Here is a 23,186-nt window from a genome sequence, read left to right as displayed (position 1 = left end):
ATGAGTCAGTTCAGGAGTGAAATGAAACCTTAATAATGGTTGTGCTTTCAGGCAAGTATAGAATTTGGCATTAGCCATAGGATTCTACATTCATGGATTTCTACTATTATTTATTTATTTATTTATTTATTTACACACACAGTCAGACAGGTGTTATTGACTGATTTGTTTTATCCAGACATCGAGTCCTTCCCAAGGACCTGGGGTGGCTGGATTTTATTGTCAGCGTTGTTGCTGTTGTTATGGATATCGTCGCAGAATATAGGCAGTTCCCAGTAAAGTTGCTTTTTGTAATTGGCTGATGGTGATTTCTGTGGCCCCTATGGTGATGAGGTGCTCTTCAAGGTCTTTTGGAACTGCACCCAGGGCACCAATTACCGTATTTTATGGACTATAAGACTCACTTTTTTCCTCGAAAAATATCTGTCAAAATTCAGGAGCGTCTTATATGTTTTAACAGTTTAATATGTTAAAACTCTGAAAAACTGGATTAAAATTAAGGTGCGTCTTATAGTCTGTAGCGTCTTATAGTCCGTAAAATACGGTACCACTGGGATTATTTGGGTCTTTTTCTGCCACAGCCTTTCAATTTCAATTTGTAGATCTTTGTATTTTGTGATTTTTTTTCTATTTCTTTTTCTTCTATTCTGCTATCCTCTGGTATTGCTATGTCGATTATTTTAACTTGTTTTTCTTTCTTCTCGACTACAGTTATATTGTGTGGCAGATGTTTGTCTGTTTGTAGTCGGAAGTCCCATAATATTTTTACATCTTCATTTTACATCTTCATTTTCTACAACTTTTTCAATTTTATAGTCCCACCAATCTTTGGCTACAGGTAGCTTGTATTTTTTTGCAGATGTTCCAGTGTTATTGTTGTTCCTATTATTATTATTATTATTATTATTATTATTATTATTATTATTATTATTATTTTAAATCAAGTTTCTATTGTAGATCTCAAAAGATAGGCTTGAAAATATGAGGGCCACAGCCAGTAGTGCTCTTACCCCTGGACTTTGGGGCAGAAATCCAGGGCCTCCACACCCCCTGGAGGCCCCCAAATCCTCTTTAGTCTATCCTGGGTGGTGTGGTGGCCGCTGGTCTGCATTGCACTGGGTGGCCAAGTGTGATTATGACCTATGCCAGGTGCTTTAGAAACAGAGGGGGGAGTGGGGAAAGAAATATGTGGGATAAGAAAAGGGAGATGATACTTAACTTGCAGCAGGGGGCTCCAAAATTACTTAGGTGCACCTCTGGCCACAGCTAGCAAAATCTCAGCAGCAAAAAGGGAGGGTAAGATTTCCAGTGGTAAGCTTGCATAACTTCTTGGTCCTCTCCACAAGTAGAAGCAACCCATGGTAAAGCAACCCGTGTGTGTGTCAGGATCTGTACTGGTTTCCCCAAGGAGGTGGAGGAAGAGACTGATTCAGACATACTCTCAGAACTGGCCCCAGGGGAGCCCCTGGAGTAGGAGGGGCCTGAGCGGCCCTCCCCTTCCTTCCCTGCAGCTACTGCTGTGGTCTGCTTGCTCTCCACTCTGGCCCCCACTGGCAGGCACAAATCTCGCCCATCCTGTCTGTGCACGGGGGTGAGGGTGGTGATGGGCGGGGCCAGGTCTCCCCTCCCTAGGGTGTGGTGGGGTAGGTGGCTTTCCTTCCCCCACCCCCCAACTCTTCTTCGGGCTTCTTTGGCCAACAGCGCTGAGCAGCTCCTCCCCAGGGCTGAGGGGGGGATCGACGGCTCCCCAGAGATGCCCAACGCCGCGTAGGAGAGCTGGCAGCAGGGAGGCAGCCTGGAGCCCCCCCCCCGGAGCTTCTGGCACGATGTGGCCGCCACGCCGGCTGCCATGTGGTCCACACTGGACGGCCTATGCCCCGCACCACTGCACACTTGGTCCTGGCGCGCCCGGAGGAAGACCCACCTCTGCCCCAGCAGGTAGGTGGGCAGCAGCAGAGGCGCCCTCCCGGCCACTGGGAGGCACCCCCACTCGCCTGAAGCCCAGGAGAGCACACACTGCACGCCGAAGAAGAGCTCTCACTCGGAGCCTGTCCACTCTTAGAGAGCTCAGCCATGGCACGCGGGGCCGAGACTGCTGGCCCAGCTGTAGAGAGAGAACTTGGCAGTGGTGGGGGGCCCTGGTTCAGCCTACCCTATTCCCTCCTGAGCATGATTCCCTCCTGAGCCCCACAAAGACACCAATGATAACCAGGGAGAGAGAGAGCTTGCCGTTCCCCATTGGGCTTCTGCAAAACTGGATGTTTCAGTTTCTCTGTGAGGGGTTTTGAACTTTAAGTTCAGCTATTATTTAGAATTTGTTTCTTTTAGAGGAGGGGTGATGCTTTCCACAGTGGAATGACTAACACACATACCAATTAAAGACTGAACATTAATTAGATCATCATGGTTTGAGTTACAGGGGTGTTGGGTGGGTGGGGCATTGCCCATAGCGACACTTTTTAGAACTGAACTTGCTTTCTCGACCCGAAACCTCTTGCAGAGATTGAGAACTGCCATGGCTCCGAGAGGAGAGCTGGTCTTGTGGTAGCAAGCATGACTTGTCCCCTTAGCTAAGCAGGGTCCACCCTGGTTGCATATGAAAGGGAGACTAGAAGTGTGAGCACTGGAAGATATTCCCCTTAGGGGATGGAGCCACTCTGGGAAGAGCATCTAAGTTCCAAGTTCCCTACCTGGCATCTCCAAGATAGGGCTGAGAGAGATTCCTGCCTGCAACCTTGGAGAAGCCGCTGCCTGTCTGTGAGGACAATACTGAGCTAGATAGACTAATGGTCTGACTCAGTATATGGCAGCTTCCTATGTTCCGAGGCCACGAGGCAAACGAACAGAGTTTCCTCTTCCTTCCTGCCACCCCTTCCCAGTCTGCTCTTATCTGCAGCCCCAGTACTGGGCGTTCACTTCACAGCCCCCTTTCCCCTAGGTACGCCCCTGCCTCCTCCTCTAGGACAGTGCTAGGAGAAAGGATCCAATTTCAGAGCTGGGAAGGAGAGGGAGGGGACTGTTGCCCTTGCCAAGAACAGAAAAGAGGCAGCCTTCAGAACTGCCTTGGATTCAAACTACACACATGGAGGAGGAGCTCTGTGGAACTTGTAGACCAAAAAGAGGTTCAGCCTCTTTTGTCAGCCTGCCCTGTTCAATTGCTATATATAGGGCACATTTTGGTAATGAAAAATATGCCCTCTGTACATGCCCAGAAGCACTTCTTCATTTTATTTCCAGGGCGGAACCCTGGTATGAAAAATGGATGTTGGAATTCTGCCCTAATTCAAATTAGTCAGATGAGAAACTGCTAAGCTGCACCATCTGTTCTTGTGGTTGCATGCATAAATTTTTGGTCCCTGGTTTGCATTTTGAATGGAAGAGGGAGATACAAGTGAGCACTGTAAGATATTCTCCTCAGGGGATGGGGCTGCTCTAGCAAGAGCATCTTCATCTTGCAGGCAGGAGATTCCAAGTCCCTCCCTGGCATCTCTGAAAGAGTTTCCTGCCTGCACCTTTGGAGAAGCCGCTGCCAGTCTGTGTAGACAATGCTGAGCTAGATAGACCAATGGTCTGCTTCCTATATGGTAGCTTCCTATGTTCCTATGCTTTTTCAATCATGGCATGCAGATATCCTTATTTGTGTTGTGAGCTGCCGAGAGAAAAAATTGTTGTTACTCCCTATTTTGTATTGCAGTCAAATGAACATGAAGAGAGCTGGTCTGGTAGCAAGCATGACTTGTCTCCTTAGCTAAGCAGGGTCTTCCCAGGTTGCATATGAAAGGGTGACTAGAAGTGTTTGCACTGTAAGATATTTCCCCTTAGGGGATGGAGCCGCTCTGGGAAGAGCATCTAAGTTCCAAGTTCCTTCCCTGGCATCTCCAAGGCTGAGAGAGACTCCTGCCTGCAGCCTTAGAGAAGCTGCTGCCAGTCTGTGGAGACAATACTGAGCGAGATGGACCAGGGGCATAGCTATAATTGAGCGAAAGGGTTCAAAGAACACGGGCCCCCAGCTCCTGAGAGCCCTCCAGCTCCACCAATCCCTATTTTCTTCATTATCTCCCTCACTTTGGGGGGCCGCCAGAGAGAGGGATGAACACAGCCTCCTCTTCCCTAGCTACGCCCCTGAGATGGACCTATGGTCTGACTCAGTATATGGCAGCTTCCTATGGTCCTTATTGCAAAAAACTTAAAAACACAAAGGAACAAGAACAGGCTTGGACTGGCCCACAAGGCAACAGGACATATTCCTGATGCGCCCCACTCATGGGGCGCCCCTGCACCCCTATTCCCACCCTTAATAACCCATTCTGCTCAAAACCCGGCGCCCTCCCCACATACATTCCACCGTCCTCTCAGTGCCCCCAGTCCAGCCCTGGCAGGAACAACAGTTTAATTCTGCTGCTTCTAGTTCCCAGAGAGTACCTAGTCTGCCTTGCTTCTAGAGACCCAGTTACTCAGGAGAGAGATTGGGAGGGCCTAGAGCCTGGGGCAGTCTGGCTACCATTTGGTGATTCTTGCTTCACTGCCTGCCTCCCCAGATGACTCAGCCTTACTGAAACCTGCTGGCACCGACAGGGTGAGCACTACAAAGAACTTGTCCCTGAGAACAGAATGGGACAATATGCAAAATTTGTTCAAGGTGGCACACATAGGAGACTTTCCTGTCCAATCTAAAGGATGGGCAGATTCATGAGGGAGAGAGTGATCCTTCAAGTAACCTGGTCTCAAGCTGTAAAGGTTTTTAAGGTAATAACATGCACCTGAAACTGCGCAAACAGGCAACTAGCACATCCCATGAAGGATTGGTGTAATATGATCTGTAACTCAAGACTTTCTCAAAGGCATTCTTCTGGACCAGCTGAAGTTTCCAAAGGGTCTTCAAAGGCAGCCCCACATAGAGTGCATTATAGTAATCCAAATGGGATTTAACAAGGTCAGTGATCACTCTGGCCAAGTCTGTCTACTCTAGGAACAGCTGCAGCTGGCACACCCACTAAAGTGGGGCAAAAACCTCCCTGGCCACTGCAGACACCTGCACATACAAGTGTAAATAGAGAGCAGCTGTTTTCTCTTTAACGTGAAACTAGAATAAGGACAATAAATGAAATGAACAAACTGTAAGATGTATGAATTTGTTTAAGGAAACACTTTCTCACACAGCACTCAGTTTACCTGTGAAACTTTCTACTACAGATTTAATTATGGCCAATAATTTTAATGATTTTCTTTCTAATAGAAACTAATAACATTTTGAAGATAGGAATATCAATAACTATCTATATATTTAATTCTCTTTGGACATGCGCGACACACTGCGAGAGTTCCGAAGTGAGGAGGACTGAGGAGGAGAGGGGGAGGGGGAGGGGGAGAGAAAGGCGGCGGCGGGCTGCGGGCGGGCAGCAAGCAGGCAGGGGGGAGAAAAGTCGCAGCAGCAGGCGGACAGGAGGGAGAAAAAATGGTGGCGGCAGGGCCTTCTTGGCCACCCGCCACAGCTCTGTGTGGGGAGAGGAACAGCAGGGGAGGAGGGCTGGAGAGTGCGGGCCGGAGGGAAGGGGAAGAGAGGAGAGACCGGGGCAGGAGGAAGCCGGCCCCAAAGCGCCACACAGATGCTCTGTACAGGGTTGGCTAGTTATACAGTAATGCACACAATGTCTCATCAAACCACCCAGATGTGCTGGTTTTGGGTGGTATAGAAATAGGTTAAATAAAATCATTTTAAAATCATTTTAACTTTCATCAAAGTTACCAAAGATAAATAGACAAAAACATTATTATTTGGATTCACAAACAATGATAATGCCAAAACAATATTGGGTTCGATATTCAAAAACTTCTGGGTTGAGTAAAGCATGGGCAATACAGTGAGATACAAAACGCGTGAGATTTTTCATGGTAACAAGTCTCTCCTTATATGTATATATTTGTATTAGAAGAGGTCTAATACTCATTACTCTATATTTAGGTGTATATATTTTCTATTATGAAGCTCATCCATCCTTATTAGGGACAGAACTTTAGTCTACTATAGCTTGGTGGTATTTGATGTTCTTTGAAAATCAGGTTATAAAAGAACTATTACAAAGAGACCTATATTCTATAACAATAGGCACCAAGAAAGGCCAATGTGGGTTGTAATGTGTTTGGCTGATCTTCAGAATCTGGAAGAAACACCATTCAGGAAGTTATTATTATATCAGACACTAATGAGATACTGTGCGGCTGTTCTTCTGGAATTGATGGATTATTTCTCTCTGGAGTGTCACTAGTATCTCTAAGTATGAGATTTTTAGACTATTCTGTCGATACCAATCTTCTTCTTCAAATGGATGAATTTTCTCCTCTTGGAATTTCAACATAATTTTAGACCTTGGATATAACATACTAGCATTTGTATGAAATAGGAATTTTGTAGGATTTTATTAATTTTAGTTTTATCAGGCTTTTAGTACATTTAATGGTGTACATTCTATGATTTTAAATAACAGTGTTATTTAAATGTGCCACTGTATATTCTTTGGAATTTTGACAATTTCTTTAATATTCATATTTAGGAATAGAGTCATTATTTATGAATAGAGTCATTACTGGATTCTTTTGGCATTGTCATCATTATTTTAACTTGCCAGGCAAGGACTATAAAATAGGCAGTGGAGCACCTTTTAAGACTCTTACACTATTAAACTATGTATAGTGCCTAATACAATGACAACTACCAACAACTCCTTGCATTCACACCTGGCCACTGTTACATCATCTGGCCCAATAAGACTATGAGATTCATCTTCAGGCAGTTTTCCTTTAAAAAAAAATCCAATTTAGCAGATTGCTTTGATGCTATATTGACACACATGTGACCTCTACATGCCAGCAATACTTTATTGACACTTTGGAACTCAGAATCTTATCTATAGGCCTGAGGGAATTGGGAAGTGGAGCTTGTCTTACAAAGCATTAATGCTGTATCTAGAGGAAGGTCAGCTCAATAGTGGGCTACATGATGCAGATTAAAATGTAATAACAAAGCATCAGAATAGAGATTAGAGAGAAGGAAAAAATATACGGAGGCAAATAATCTCAACTGATTCACACAGGGCCTTAAATCACGACTGTTGCATAGCAATGCTAAGTCAGTATCTGCTCAAAGCAATAGCAGATGTTAGCAACATAACAAAAATTGTTTCTATTAAAATTCTCCTGAAAGAAATGTGTTGTTGTTCTCTGATGAGTTTTGCATTTTTTCAAACTGGAATTTCTGTTCTTACCTGAGATATAGTTAAAGAGCTGACAGGTAAGTTATTTTCATAGGTTCTGTCCATCGAATTTGCCAATTCCGCTGTAGAAATAAAAATAAAGCCCCTCAATATCACTACTTAATGGTCAGGATGGAGGAGTATAAATAGTCTGGACTAGGAGACAGAAAAGCAGTTCATTCAAAGCTTCCATTTGTAAATATTGGCAATGGAAATGTAATAGTCTTCTCCCTCCAGCCATGAGATCTGCTGCTTGCCATCTTACCAAAAGCAAGCAGTACTGCTTCCCGAAAAGCAGTTAGTTAAACCAATGAAAGCCCACCTATTCCTCCTACAACATAGTTTTGCACCATGTTATCCAGGCCATAGAAATGCACAACAGTACTCTGTCCAATGCAACTGATTGTCCGAAAATAGCATGGCTAAAAACTTAAATGTAAGAATTCTCCAGTTAGAAGGGTAACACAGGAATCATATCTAATTTGCATAATTTCTTCCAATTACAAAACCCATGAGCATTTTCTATTGTGCAACTTCAGACCCTTTAGATATCAAGTCCTACAGGAGCTTGAGAGAATTGATTTAGGCCGTACTCCAAAATCCACAAGGAATCTGGAAATCTCTTCCAGAGCTATGACCCTAATAAGAAGTGTGCTCTGCTGACACAGATCTATCAACCCTACAAGGAAGCCTCAGTCTAAAAAAAAGGAAAGAAAAGAAAAAAGAATAGTAGACTAATGCTGTAAAAATAGGACACAGAAATCAGGTTAGCTGACAAGTGTAACAATTCTGCCAGCTAGGGCTGAGCTACAGTTGGAGTAGTAGGAAATAAATGAATAATTTATTCCCACTTTGTCTCCTTTAAATAGCTGCAGCATTCCTACGTGCAAAACAGACTTTCCATAGATTCATTCATTACACAGTACAGTAATATACCACAGTACTCTGGTCTGGATAGCTTTGTATGCAGTCACGTATGCCAGATAAAATGTTGCTGTTCCCCAGTGGATGGATACAACTCTTCTAATAATCAGACAGTAAGATGCAGCAGGTTAATGCAGTAGGATCAGTCCTTTGTGAACTTAGCAGGATTCAGTGATGCAACAGGAATATAGGCAATGACATATTTATCTACACACACACACACTTATTTATTTATTTATTTATTTTAAAGTGGCAATTCTCTTTATTGAGCAGGGGGAGAACAGCCTATCCAGCCCCAGCACAACATCCCTCCAGTGGCTGTTGCTGGTATCTATTTTATGTTACTTGTTAGATTGTGAGCCCTTTGGGGACAGGGATCCATCTTTATTTATTGTTATTTCTCTATGTAAAATGCTTTGGGAACTTTTGTTGGAAAGCAGTATATACATTTTTAAGTGGCGCCTCCTTAAGGAAGGAGCTGTCAATCTATGCAAAAATAGGCCTTTATATTGGCCTTTACTGAAGAGTGTATGCATGCATGGAGAACAGATACTCAGCTACTAAGCAACGGCTCCATCCACACAAGCATGGAGACATGATATACAGAGGTGTGGAAAGCACTATCTTAGGAACACAGGAAGCTACCTTCTACTGAGTCAAGACCATTGGTCCACCTAGCTCAGGATTGTCTACACTGACTGGCAGCAGGTTTCCAAGATTTCAGGCAGGAGCCTTTCCCAGTTCTACCTGGAGATGCCAGGGACTGAATCTGGGGTCTTCTGCATGTAAAGCAGATGAACATAAGAACATAAGAAGATGAGAACAGCCCTGCTGGATCAGGCCCAAGGCCCATCTAGTCCAGCATCCTGTTTCGCACAGTGGCCTGCCAGATGCCGCTGGAAGCCACAGGCAGGAGTTGAGGGCGTGCCCTCTCTTCTGCCATTACTCCCCTGCAACTGGAAGATGCTCTTCCACTGAGCTACAGCACCCACATCCTTGGATCAGAAGACAAGTGGTGCCTTCTTAAGGAAGGAGAAGCGTTCGTCGGTGCTAAAAGAGGCTGTTGTATTGACCTTGACTGAAAGGTGTGAACCGCCATAACGTGAATATTTTTGTATTAAATAAATAAGAGCCTTTCCAAGGATCCTTCCAATCTGAAAAATTGCAAGTCATTTCCCAGCCCCACTTTTCATCCAAGCTGGGACAATGGCTTGGCAGCTCTGAGCTTTGCTGAATGCAACAGATTTTGTTTGGATCTGGATTCTGGATCAGGCTGTGGGATCGAGGCTGCCTTGGCGGTTGCCCGGTTGGACGATCTTTACTGGAAGAGAGACAGCAGGCCGTTCAGTTCTGTTGACTCTCAGGGGTTTATTTATCATGTGCATCCCATCCCTCCTCCAAAAAGAACCAAGAGATGTTTCATGGTCTCTGACCCCCACCCTTTTATTCTCACAAAGAAACTGTGAGACAGATTAGGCTGAGAGAGAGAGTGACTTCCCCAAGGTCCCTCATGAGCTTTGTGAGGATATGGCTGAGTGAGGATTTATTTATCTGTCTATCTATCTATCTATCTATCTATTACATTTATATCCCACTGTTCCTCCAAGGAGCCCAGAGCGGTGTACTACATACTTGAGTTTCTCTTTCACAACAACCCTGTGAAGTAGGTTAGGCTGAGAGAGAAGTGACTGGCCCAGAGTCACCCAGCTAGTATCATGGCTGAATGGGGATTTGAACCCGGATCTCCCCGGTCCTAGTCCAGCACTCTAACCACTACACCACGCTGACTCTTTGCACTTGGCTCTTCCAAGTCCAGCCAATGCTCTAACCTAGGGCTTCACAGCTTCAGCCCTCCTGAAGATATTGGACTACAACTCCCAGAGGATAGGTGGCTCCTGTCCTCAGGAATAGGGATGTGCATGGAAGCGGTTTGGAGGCCTTTTATGGGCCTCCAAACCAGTTCAAACAACCGCCGGTTCCACCAGTTCGAAGGCAGGGGAGATGACTTTAAGGGCAGGGGAGGGTGCACTTACCCCTACCACCACATCCCCCTCACTGGCACTCCATTGTCAACCAGTCTGGCCTGGAAGCAGCATACCTCCCTGCCACCCCATCCCCTTGTCGGACCGGAAGTACCCAGCGCGCATGCACTTAACATGCGCGTGAGAGAGCGCAATCTGTGTGCACATGTGTGCAATGTGAGCACATGCACCAGATACTTCTGGTCCGACGAGGGGACAAGGTGACAGGGAGGTACGCTGCCACCTCGCTGGACCGGTTTACAATGGAATTCCCTTCCAATGATACCAGATCAGGCTTGTACATCTGATACTTTTAGAAAAGAAGCAAGAACTTTTGGGGGTGGGGACAAGTTTCAAAGCTGTTGGTTTTTGGATGTATGTTTATACATCCTCTCCTGTTGGGTTTTTAAATCTGCTTTATTGTTGCTGGTTTTATGGCTGTATTATTTTACTGAGTTTACTGCTATTTTGTATGCCACTTTGGGAACTGTAAAGTCAAACTAGTAGACGAACAATCAGCTTGTGAGTCCCAACACAGTTGTGTGAAGCTTAAGCAGCAGAAGTGGCAAGCTACTGGCCTAGATCGAATCATTATTCTCTCTGGGCAAGGACCTAACTGCATTGATGAAACCAGCTCCCATGCAAGTTAACTCAGGAGTAACTGCACACAGGACTGCCCTTGTCTTAGCTTGGCTCTTAGTACAGTGAACTCTCTTAAAGTTATATTGCCCAATAAAAGAGATGGACAGAAAGATTAGGGGAAGGCATTAGATAGCTTGGTAGCTATTGGGAGCTCCCGGCCTCATCTGAAGTAGCTCTCCAGACAGTTGAACCTGCTTCTCCCTCCCTTCCCTTCCAGCCAAGACTACAAATTTGACTGGCTAGCTGAGTGAGGGCATAACCGTTCCATTTTCAGTCTCTCTTTCTGTCTCTCTTCGAGGCGTCAGATTTGCCTTTACTTTTTCTCCCATTAATTTTTCTCCACTATCAAAAAGCAGCCTCCCCTCCTGTCCTCCAACGATCTTCTCTGGGAACTCAGGGGGTTTTGACATTAAAAACCTCTAAGTGAGATCAGTCCTGCTGGATCAGGCCCAAGGCCTATCTAGTCCAGCATCCTTATAGTGGCCCACCAGATGCCTCTGAGAAGCCCAGAGGCAAGAGATGAGGACATGCCCTCTCTCCTGCTGTCGCTCCCCTGTAACTAGAGGCATCTTGCCTCCAAGGCTTGACGTGGTCTATAACCATCAGGCTAGTGGTCAGGAAAATGGAGCAAGGTGGGGGACGACTGATGCCAGGCTGCCAGAGTCTGCGGGACCCGCCAAGGCACCCCCAGCCCCTCTTACCCCCAACCGGCGAACGAAGTGCTTGCCGGCTGGGAGCATGAGGCACGCCCCTCTCCTCCCCAGCAAGTGTTTCACTGAAATGCTAGCGAGGCTGGGGGGAAAGCCCAAGGAAACGCTGACTGGGGAAGATGGGAGAGGTGCCACACAGACCCTCTCCTGGGCAGTAGCCACACCCCCTGCACCTGATGTCAGACACAGGGGCATGGCCAATACTGAGGATGTCACACGCATCTGACGTCAGAAGCAGGAGGTGTGATCCATACCGGGGACAGGACCAGTCAGCCCTTGCAGAACTTTCCCAGTCAGCGGTTCGTTAAATCGCTGGCTGGAAGCGCCTTTCCATGCCTCCTCCTGACTCCAGAGGCAGGGGGCATGGCTTTGCGTGCACAATTACAAATCAGAAGTGGCAGGGGAGCCACCAGCAGGACTTCATCCTCTGGCTGCCATCCACTACTAAAAGGTAAAGTGTGCCATCAAGTCTATTTCGACTCCTGGTGCCTACAGAGCCCGGTGGTTTTCTTCTGGAAGAATACAGGAGGGGTTTACCATTGCCTCCTTCCGCACAGTAGGAGATGATGCCTTTCAGCGCCTTCCTATATCACGGTTGCCCGATATAGTACCAGTGGGAATTCGAACCGGCAACCTTCTGCTTGTTAGTCAAGCTAGTCCTGTCCTTATTCTGTCAATGTAGATGTTTGTAGGATCCACCGTTCTGTGACTGGCTCTGCCTCCTGAAACCACCATTTTGTGACAGCTTTTACCCCCCACTCCCAAAGCTGTTAGTTTACGCTGGTAGCTCCCAAAGTACTGGTAAAAACAAAAGTAGTTCCTAGAAGCCTCAAGTTTACCCACCCCTGTGATACATAATAACCTGGTTTGCTACCAAACGGGAGCAGTTTGAGTTGCCCTTTTAAAGGCAGCAAACAGCTCTGGAGAAAGTGGCCAATCTTTGCCTGTTATACAAAGCTGTCTCTGGTTCACATGCCTGGCAGAAGTATAGTATGCTATATTTTACCTACTTCTACAAAACCCAACTTACAGAAGGAAATATGGAAATCTCTGAGTTCAACCAAAGTGCTGGTTATTACCTATAAAGCCCTTAACGACTTGGGTCCAGGCTATTTGAGAGAGCGCCTCCTTGGTTATAATCCCCGCCGCCTGTTACGATCTTCTGGAAAGGTCCGGTTATGGTTGTCACTGGCTCATTTGGTGGCAACCCAGGACCGGGCTTTCTCTGTGGCAGCCCCAAGGCTTTGGAATAAGCTTCCTGCTGAAATAAGAGCATCTCTTTCTCTGTTTGTTTTCAGGAAGAACCTGAAGACCCTCCTGTTCTCTCAGGCTTTTAATTAGAATTTTAATAATTTTAAAAACTTTTTAATAATTTTATTATATTGTTTTTATTGTCATGTATTTTAATTTGTGACTTTTAAATATTTTAAATTGTGCACACCGCCTAGAGACATGCTAACTAATTCTATATTCAAAACAGAATCCATAAAATGACTGAACACTACTTTCTCAAATCATGAGAACCTGGATTGCTTACTGATGAAATTTACCTTACCTAGCCATAGAGATTAAGATTCCAGCTCCCTATGAATGGGTGGCTCAAGGGAGCAGGAAAGAGAGAGAAAGCTTTTCACCTCCCCAGACTGCTGGTTCAAATCTATCTCAGGTCAGCAGCAATCAATAAAGGGTTATTGTATAATAGCTGCTTGGAATCCTCTTTGAAATGAATCAGTGGTCTTGGCTCAATTTCTAATGGACAAGCCCACAATACAAAAGCCATCAGCACAAAAGAGAAGTTTATAGGTCCTCTCTTTAAGGAAGTCAACATTCAATGGGGATGTTGAAGGGACTGCAGAGGACATATAAACAAACTCTTCCCAACGGCATTCAGAGTCACTGAAATATAGTAACATATCTCCTGTCCTTAAGTAGGTAAAAGGGTTTTCATAAAAACACTCTGAATTCATTAATGTAAAAACACCCCAAACCTCTCACTAATTAACCTTTCTTATTAATTAGCAATGCAAATCCTTAGGTGCATTTTGCTGAGCTCGTTAATCTTAATATATATTATACACACTCTTTTGTAAGTACAATTTGGGTGGCTAAACCAGGGCAAAAGACCATATTCTCTACCCTATTCCACTTCCTTTGTCAACGCAGCACACTGGAACTATCTTCTACTAATCCAGGCCTCTTTTTCAAACTAATAAACCTGCTGTGTAATCACAAAGGTGTTTCAGAATCACCAGCCCTGGTAATGTTTTTTAGAACGGAAACAAAATCCAGGCTTAACTATTATGGCTGTGAACAAAAAAGCATGTAAAAAGCATTAAGGGAAAACTGTTCACACCAAAGGCAACTTCATATATGATAATTTCCCCCAATATGGAAACATGTCCAGTGACTTCAAACACACATAACAAGAGCAAGATGGACACTTGAAAGATTTTCACACAGCAGCATCTGTGGTTCTTATGCTGAGCTTATCTCTTGTGTGCGATTATGACGTTTCCCTGACTGACCATTAATGTAAAATAATTTTCACAATTGAGAGTTGCATTGTTCAAAAATACACCAGCGCCATCTTGTGTTGGAACAAGAGAAATGTCAGGGTTGCTGTTTGCAAACTGATAGGTCCAGGCTTTTCCAAATAAACAGTGGTCTGTACTGGCTCAGACATCACAGTTAAATCTTGGATCCATATGATGTCCCTGAGCCTCAGTCGAGAACATGTGCTCCCCCTTCCCCTGCCCACACAAGTCTCAGCATTAGCCTACTTCCGACTGAGGTTGTTATTGAGAGGAGAGCTGGTCTTGTGGTAGCAAGCATGACTTGTCCCCTTAGCTAAGCAGGTTCTGCCCTGGTTGCATATCAAAGGGAGACTTGATGTGTGAGCACTGCAAGATATTCCCCTGAGGGGATGAAGCCGCTCTGGGAAGAGCAGAAGGTTTCAAGTTCCATCCCTGGCTTCTCCAAGATAGGGCTGAGAGAGATTCCTGCCTGCAACCTTGGAGAAGCCGCTGCCAGTCTGTGAAGACAATACTGAGCTAGATAGACCAATGGTCTGACTCAGTATATGGCAGCTTCCTATGTTCCGTTGTTGTTGTTGTTACTAATATTAATTCGATTTCTATACCGCCCTTCCAAAAATGGCTCAGGGCAGTTTACACAGAGGAATAATAAATAAATAAGATGGCTCCCTGTCCCCAAAGGGCTCACAATCTAAAAAGAAACACAAGATAGACACCAGCAACAGTCACTGGAGGTACTGTGCTGGTGGTGGATAGGGCAGTTACTCTCCCCCTGCTAAATAAAGAGAATCACCATGTTAAAAAGGTGCCTCTTTGCCAAGTTAGCAGGGGTTAACACACAAACCAAGATTGGTTGTGATAAACAAATCAATCAGTCTTGGTTTATTCTGGGCCGAGTTAGATGATATCATGCCTTTGCACATGATTAGGAAGGGGAAAGAATTTTCAGATGCTCTAAATTGACTGTCATCTAATTTGGCACATTATCAACCCCATGTATTTGGTAAGAAAATCCCACCATATTTATTTCCCATGCTGTATCTCAAAGCTCTTCAGGTAGCAGAGCAGTTGAATGGAAATATTTTATTGGGGGTGGGAGGGAAACAAAGACAGTTAATGTGGTTTAAACATTATACTGAAACAAATCCAAGGATGGCTGCATGTTGCAAAATGGAGAAGTATAGAAATGGAAAATTTTCCATGGGAAAATAAAGTATGGGAAAGTTTTCTGGAAAATATTCAACCCCACAATACTGATGAATAATAGAAGGCTGCTGCCCAAAACAGCATCCCTTTGTAGAGTTTTCACTTTGTAACATGCAGTCACTCTTACTCCATGTTGTGATGACAAGACAACATGGAATAATGTGCAGTGGTTAGAGTGCTGGACTAGGACCAGGGAGAGCCGGGTTCAAATCCTTGCTCAGCCATGAAACTCACTGGGTGACTCTCGGCCATTAACTCAGCTTAATCTACCTCACAGGGTCGTTGTGAGGATAAACATAACCACGTACACCACTTAGGGGCTCCTTGGAGGAAGAGCAGGATATAAATGTAAATTTGAATAACAAAGTAAATAAACAAACAACATGCATTTCCAAACCCCTGCCAGGAGCTGCCAATGATGTGGAGCAAATACAGAGAAATACACATGCAATCACAACATAAGGTAGGTCATACTTACTAGTTACCAAAGAGAGCCTGATACAGGAAAGTCATTTTCAACAGCAGCCCTAATGGACAGCTCTGCCTATATGCTACAAGGCTCTATGTTGCTCTTCTGGAATTGAATGCCAGGATAGCTTGCCACAACCTGCTTCCGCTCCTTTCTCATATATCCCACCCTCAGGGAGTCAAGCCCCTTGCTTCTGAAAACAGTGATGTAGAACAGGGTTTCTTAACCTTGGGCCCCCAGATGTTGTTGGACTACAACTCCCAGAATCCCCAGCCACAAAAGCCAGGTCTGGGGATTCTGGGAGTTGTAATCCAACATCTGGGGGCCCAAGTTTAAGAAACCCTGATATAGAACAAATGCAAGTTTAGACCAGGCCTCAACACATTTTCTTTGGCTTTAGGAGTCAACCCAAAAATTTAGGAGCCAGAGTGCTCCTTGCGGGCGGGGCGGTGGTGAGGGCCACTTGTCGCCAACAATGCAGACGCAGACTCACCACTTGCCCCCAACAGTGATCTCTGCTCACTTCTCTTCCTGGCCACGTCCATCTGGCTCAGGAAGGTGATGGATGGATGTGACCAGGAGGAGCAGTGAGCAAGCAAGGTGAGGACACCTCCCTGTTCCTCCTGGTTGCGCCTGTCTGGCAACCCAAGAGGTGGGCTGTAGGGATGTGCACGGACCTGTCCAAAGGCCCTTTTATGGACTTCCGAACAAGTTCGAAAGACCAGCAGGTCGGCCAGTTCGAAGGCAGAGGAGGGTGCTCTTACCCCTCCCGCCGGCACTGCACTTTAAAAACATCACGTGGGGTGGCAACATACCTCCCTGCCGCCCTGTTGAGTCTGACCGGAAGTGACCAGAAGTACCCGACGCACGTGCACATGTCAGGCGTGCACATGCATGCCAGGTACTTCCAATCTGACGAGGCAACGGGGTGGCAGGGAGTTACGCTGCCACCCCGCCAGACCCTTTCAAAGTGCAGCGCCAGTGGGGGAAACACAGCGGGAGGAGTAAGAACACCCTTCCCCGCCCTTAAAGGTATCCCCCCCCTCCACCCCCGAGCCACCCTCCACCAGTTCCATGCACATCCCTAGTGGACTGACTTCACCAGGAGGAGGAACAATCTGCCTCCGCCTGGCTTGCTCTTTCTGGTCGCAGAAAGCGCAACAGATGTGTTGTTGTCTTCGTCACGTCCGTCCACTGCCTGGCTGAGGCACCATGTTTAAATTTCCAGGCAGAATGGCGAGCTGTCACCTGAGAGTTGTCAAGCCCTGGTTTAGAGGACTATCATTCTATTAAACTGCAGATAAAGTATTTCCTTACCTAGGCTGCACTGATCTTTTTCTCTTTGTTCCCATGTTGAACTATCCACATAGGTTGCTGAAAGAAGAGATCTTTTGCCTAATTAAAAAAAAAAAGTCAAAATCAATATATAAGAAAGGTCATTTAGAAAGGTTTCAATTTATCTAAATGAACATTTTATTAGCCATCTTCCTTTTTACACATTCCATTCTCTAAATTAAATGCAATAAATTGGCACGGGAACAGGTCTCATATCAGGAATAATTAACTTCCATCATCCTTTGGAATCCAAACCCTATACAATTTAAAGCCCAAAAATGTCTTTCAGCTTTGCTGAATATTTTAGAGGTGTTTCGCTACTAGGCTATGAATTACACTTCCATAAACTCCAATCAATCTTGTAATTCACAGAATATTGTGATCATTATTTTTAAGAAGTACATAAATATTATTCTCCATCTAAAGGTGCTTATAAAAGATGAAAAGGTTCAAGCACTATTCACATTACCTACACTTCATACAGCCACGAGTCATAGTCAGAACCACAGAAATTCTGGGATTCTAAACAAATGCAGAAGAAAAACAAACAAACCATCAGCAGTAAGTGAATGCAGAAGTTGGCCTCCTAAAATAATCTGTTTGCATTTCATTTCATTGTATTTATTTAGGGCTACAAAGACATTTTGGGGAGCACCTGGTTGGTGAAAACTCAAAAGCCAAATGATATTGATTAACTCTCTTTTCAGTGAGTGCAGCCAGAGGAGGTGGGCAGGATCCTGGGCAGTGTGCGGGCAACATCATGTGCTCTGGACCCTTGCCCTTCTTGGCTAATAAAATCTGCCAGGGAAGGAACTGGTAGATGGTTGGAGGCAATTATTAATGCTTTGTTAAGGGAAGGCAAGATGCCAACGAGCCTCAAGCAGGCAGTGGTATTTAAAAAGCCCTCCCTTGACCCCTCCAAACTTGCTAACTAACAGCCTGTTTCAAATCTTCCCTTTTAAAGCAAGGTGACAAGAGTGTGTGGCGGCTGTGCAGCTGCAAAGGGTCATGGATGATATAGCTTTTGTACACCCTTTTCCATCTGGCTTTTGCCCTAGATTTGGGACTAAAACTGCCTTGGTTACCCTGATGGATGACCTACTCCAGGAACTAGACAGAGTGCATCCCTGTTGGTTCTGCTGGACCTCTCAGCAGTGTTCAATCCCATCAGCCATGGTATTGTTCTGGAACACCTCTCAGGTATAGGGATCGGAGGGGGTGCATTGGAGTGGCTCTGGTCCTTTCTTGGAGGGAAGTTCCAGAAGGTGGTGCTGTGGCATTTCTGCTCAACTCCTTGGCCTCTGGGGTCCCACGAGGCTCAGCATTGTCCCCTATAGTGTTTCACATCTACATGAAACTGCTGGGAGAGATCATCAGGAGGTTTGGACTGGAGTGTCATCAATATGCAGACAACACTCAGCTCTGCGTTTCTCTGTCATCAGATCCTAGGGTGGTGGTGGATGTACCAAACTGGGGGCTGGAGGCAGTGATGGGCTGGGTGTGGGTTAGCAAACAGGCTAAATCTAGACAAGACAGAGGTGCTGTTGGTCAGTAGAGAAGCCAGTCAGGATAGGGTGATTTAACCGGCTCTGGATGGGGTTGCACTCCCCTTGAAAGAGCAAGTGCACAGTCTGGGGGTGTTGCTGGACCTGGCTCTGCTTTTGGATGCTCAGGTGGAGGTGGTAGCCAGGGATCCCTTTGCATAGCTTCGGCTAGTGCACCAGCTGCAGCCCTTTCTTGAGAAGGCAGATATGGCCATGGTTACCCATGCCTTAATCATGTCACAGCTGCATTACTACAATGTGCTTTATGTGGGGCTGCCCTTGACAAAAATCTGAAAACTTCAGTTGGTGTGTAATGCAGCTGCTAGGGTTCTCTCTGGAACCGCTTGCTTAGAGTATATTATACCCATTTTGAAAGAACTGCACAGGCTGCTAATTTGTTTCTGGATCCAATTCAAGGTGCTTGTGGTTACCTTTAAAGCCCTTAATGGTTCGGGCCCTGGATCTCCAAAGGACTGCCTGCTCCCAAAGGTTTCTGCCCACCCAACAAGGTCCTTGGCAGTACTCTCTCTAATTTTTTTCATCTGTGTGCGGGATGAGTTTTGTTCTGGGCAGGAGTATCAAGGCAGTGTGTGTACACATGCATTCAGAATGGGGCCTTCCTGATTCAGATTCCTAGATCTGAGCTGGATCTAAAATTAACTGAGCAGACATTTTAAAAGTTGTGAGCGCAGGCATGTGCACACGCCTTAGAGGGAATACTGGTCATCAGAGGGGGGTCTGCTCCGTGTGCTGATTCTGACGGAGTGCATGACCATTGTGCACGCAGGACAGGACCTTCTCAGTTGCTTCCCCCAGGCTCTGGAATGCTCTCTCAGTGGGTGTCCATTCTCTGGTGTCTCTGGCTGCTTTTAAAAACCAACTGAAAACACCACTTTTACCTCATAGTGGTTGCCAGTCACTCCTTTCTAGCTGCTCTGTTTTTAAGGCTGTTTTTGGTGTTATGTTTTTACGGTTTCCATTTATTTTAATGTGATTTCATGGAATGTTATTGTATTGATTTTTGTAAGCTGCCTTGGGATAATTTTATGAAAGTTGCTATATTAATCTAACAATAAATAAAATAAAATAAATAAAAGCTACTGGGATGGAATGAGACCTAACATTTTATTAAGTGATGGGAATGTGGATTTAATGACTTCAATAGCTTACAAAATGATTATATTGAATGGCTGTAGCAGTTACAGCAAATGGAAGTTGTTCTCTTCTGCTGCTGGCACTAGATAAGTGCACAGGCACTGAACAGCAACACAACACAACACCTAACAACTAAATAATAAATATATGATGGCACGAGTCAAGCGAAAACTAATTGTAAGTTAAATTGAAAGCAATTTGCAGCTACAATACTCCTGTTGAGCACAACATACAAATCCATTTCATTTACTAGCATCTCAGTGTTTACACTCCAACAATGAATTAGGAATTTGCAAAAAAAAAAAAGGTGGGGGTCACCTTCTGCCTGAAGTCCAAGGGCCAGTTCAGACAATATTTTTTCCTCAGAACTGATCCCTCCCAGTTAAAACAGGGATGTGCCGAAAGAGTGCATGTTCAAACCACTCACGCCCACACACAATAAAGGGACAGACCTGGAGGACATTGGGATATACCCAGAAGATATAAAGACGTGCACACTCTCAGAGCATTCCTGTTTTAATCATGTGGGCCAATCTGGAGATGTGGGAGGTGGAACATCACACAAACAGTGTTCCCTCTAAGGCGTGCACATGTGCGCACACTCACGCGTTTTTTAATTACTGCTCAGTTAATTTTTGATCCCACTCAGGTCGAATCAGGAAGGCCCCATTCTGAATGCACATGCGCATACACTGCCTTGATACTGCCGCCCAGAACAAAATTTGTTCCGCTGCACACACTGCACACAAACCAACCTTACTATGATTGGCATCTCCAGCCATGACCAAGGAATTACTGAAAACTGGGGCAACTACTCAAAGGGCCCTGCCTGCTCTTGTTCCCACTTGTTAGTACCTCTCTCAGGGAGGTAGGGCCTGTTCTGAGGATTTTTTACTCATGGAAGAGTTCACAGACAAAGAAACACTCCATTATGTCGGCTGGACCCAGGCTACTTAGGACATTAAAATTATGCTTAATGGGGGAGAAACAAGACACTCACATACCAATATTCAACACATCAATTAAATAATGATGAAATGTGTGATCTAGAAGAAGAATCAGACTCCAAAGATGGTACAAATATAACATGATATATTGCAATTTAAGTGCTAGGAAAATGGGATAGCCCTATAAGACAGGCACAAACTTGAGAAAGACTTGTTTGCCTTGGGCACGACAGACACACAAATACATATTCATTGAGCAAACAATCTGTACATAAAGACTCTTACAACTAGGGACCAAATTGCTCCTTCCATATGGAGAGCAGGAACCTCCTTTTGAAGGAGGATTTGAAGTGTAAAGGGTCTTATCCAGACATCTACATCTTCCTGAAAGATAAGTATACCACTGTGGGTGGTCCAAGACTCTCCAAAGCATTTCCAATCCCTCACTAGTTTTTTAAAAAAGATATTTGCACGTGAACAGCTCTGAAGAACGACATAAGCCATGTAATTTGAGGTGTACTTATTATGACAATAAAGGTAAAGTGTGCCAAGTCGGTGTTGACTCCTGGTGACCACAGAGCCCTGTGGTTGTCTTTGGTAGAATACTGGAGGGGTTTACCATTGCCATCTCCCACACAGTAGTACGAGATGATGCCTTTCAATATCTTCCTATATCGCTGCTGCCCGACGTAAGCATTTCCCATAGTCTGGGAAACATACCAGTGGAGATTCGAACCAGCAACCTCTGACTTACTAATCAAGTCATTTTCCCGCTGTGCCATTAGGCTGCTTATTATGACAATACCAATTCCTATATAGATGTATAAAATAAATGCATATCCAAATGGGGTTTTTTTACTGACATAAAAGGCCAACCTTGAAAAATTCAAGGTATGATGAAGCAACCCTACAAAAAAAAAAAAGTACAACAGAAATTGCCCTAGGGCTTTACTATTAGTGACAGATAACCACATCACTAGTGATTGCTGTGGCAGAAAACACAGAGAGGGAGCAGAAACCTCAGAAGAGTCCCATCTAACAAAGAATGCATTGTTATTTATACAGCACCACCATCCATGATCGCACATGGTGCTTTACAACAGATCAGAGAAGAGGGCCCTGCCCTTAGGGGCTCACAATATAGGGGCTAGAGAGGTGAGCAGGGGAATAATATGCAAATATTTCATTTACATATACTTAGGCTTACTCGCATAGAGCAGGAACTAGGACAAGGGTCAGCAACCTTTTCAGAAGTGGTGTGCCAAGTCTTCAGGGGTGGCCCGAGGGATGGTACATGAAGCAAAGCTGGCATTGCCAGCCCTGCATCACCTGTGACCCGCCTTTGCTCCCTCACATCACTAGCCAAGCCCCCAGACCCATCGCCAGGTTAGAAGCCCCATGCTTACTGTAGCTTCTCCCCACAGCATTCAGTGCTGTTCTCCAGCTGACATTAAGCATTACTGGCTACTGATCTGTCTCTCTATCCTTCAGCAGAATCTTATGCTTTGTTTCCTCCATCTTAGGAGCAGCAAAAGCACAGAAGTGGGAAGGAAGAGAGAGAGAGCGAGCACATGTGGGATTATGACCATCCACTATGATGACAGCTGCCTGCCCTATCAGGCAGTGGAAATCCAAAATCAGCACCTGGCTCTTGCTTATATGCGCACATTCTTCTTCTTCCTCAAGAGTGCACAAGTGAGAGAGCCAGCTAGCCGCTGCCAGTCTGTGTAGACAATACTGAGCCAGATGGACCTATGGTCTGACTCAGTATATGGCAGCTTCCTATGTTCCTATGGAGGAGAGGAGAGCTGGTCTTGTGGTAGCAAGCATGACTTGTCCCCTTAGCTAAGCAGGGTCTGCCCTGGTTGCATCTGAATGGGAGACTTGATGTGTGAGCACTGTAAGATATTCCCTTCAGAGGATAGAGCCACTCTGGGAAGAGAATCTAGGTCCAAGTTCCCTCCCTGGCATCTCCAAGGTAGGACTGAGAGAGATTCCTGCCTGCAACCTTGGAGAAGCCGCTGCTAGTCTGTGAAGACAATACAGAGCTAGATAAACCAATGGTCTGACTCCATATATGACAGCTTCCTATGTTCCAGAGCCAGAGAATCCTGGATGTCTACTGCCTGCTACAGCAAGCAGACCTGCTAGCTGGAAGCAGGCCACGGGCATAGTAATAGCCAGTCTTCCTAGTAGCATAACTACCACTCAGAACTATTTTGCGTGCTACTTTGGCATATTTTCCATAGGTTTTGGCACAATGTGTGCCATAGGTTTGGCACAACTTGGACTAGGGAATTGTGCAGAAAGGTGGGTCCTTATGAGGAGGAATTTGAAGGAAGTAGGAAAGAAATCACACAAATGTTAGGAACATAGGAAGCTGCCATATACTGAATCAGAGTCAGACCAGAGTCAGATCTTGCTCAGTATTGTCTTCACAGACTGCCAG

The 23,186-nt window shown here is 45.2% G+C and overlaps 1 protein-coding gene across 1 annotated transcript in view; it reads right to left on the bottom strand.

The window, feature by feature from the left end:
* Positions 1-23,186, bottom strand: part of MRPS27 (mitochondrial ribosomal protein S27) — a 72,885-nt gene that overhangs the window by 48,518 nt on the left and 1,181 nt on the right. The window contains exons 2-3 of the mRNA XM_053296076.1: positions 17,074-17,151; positions 7,263-7,333 (exon numbers count right to left, since the gene is read on the bottom strand). Coding sequence (XP_053152051.1) covers positions 7,263-7,333; positions 17,074-17,151 — 149 coding nt within the window. The remainder of the gene's footprint in view (positions 1-7,262; positions 7,334-17,073; positions 17,152-23,186) is intronic.

The sequence above is a fragment of the Hemicordylus capensis genome, chromosome 2 (assembly GCF_027244095.1).
Source record: "Hemicordylus capensis ecotype Gifberg chromosome 2, rHemCap1.1.pri, whole genome shotgun sequence".
NCBI classification, from domain to species: Eukaryota; Metazoa; Chordata; class Lepidosauria; order Squamata; family Cordylidae; genus Hemicordylus; species Hemicordylus capensis.
This window is presented reverse-complemented; position numbering and strand designations above follow the sequence as displayed.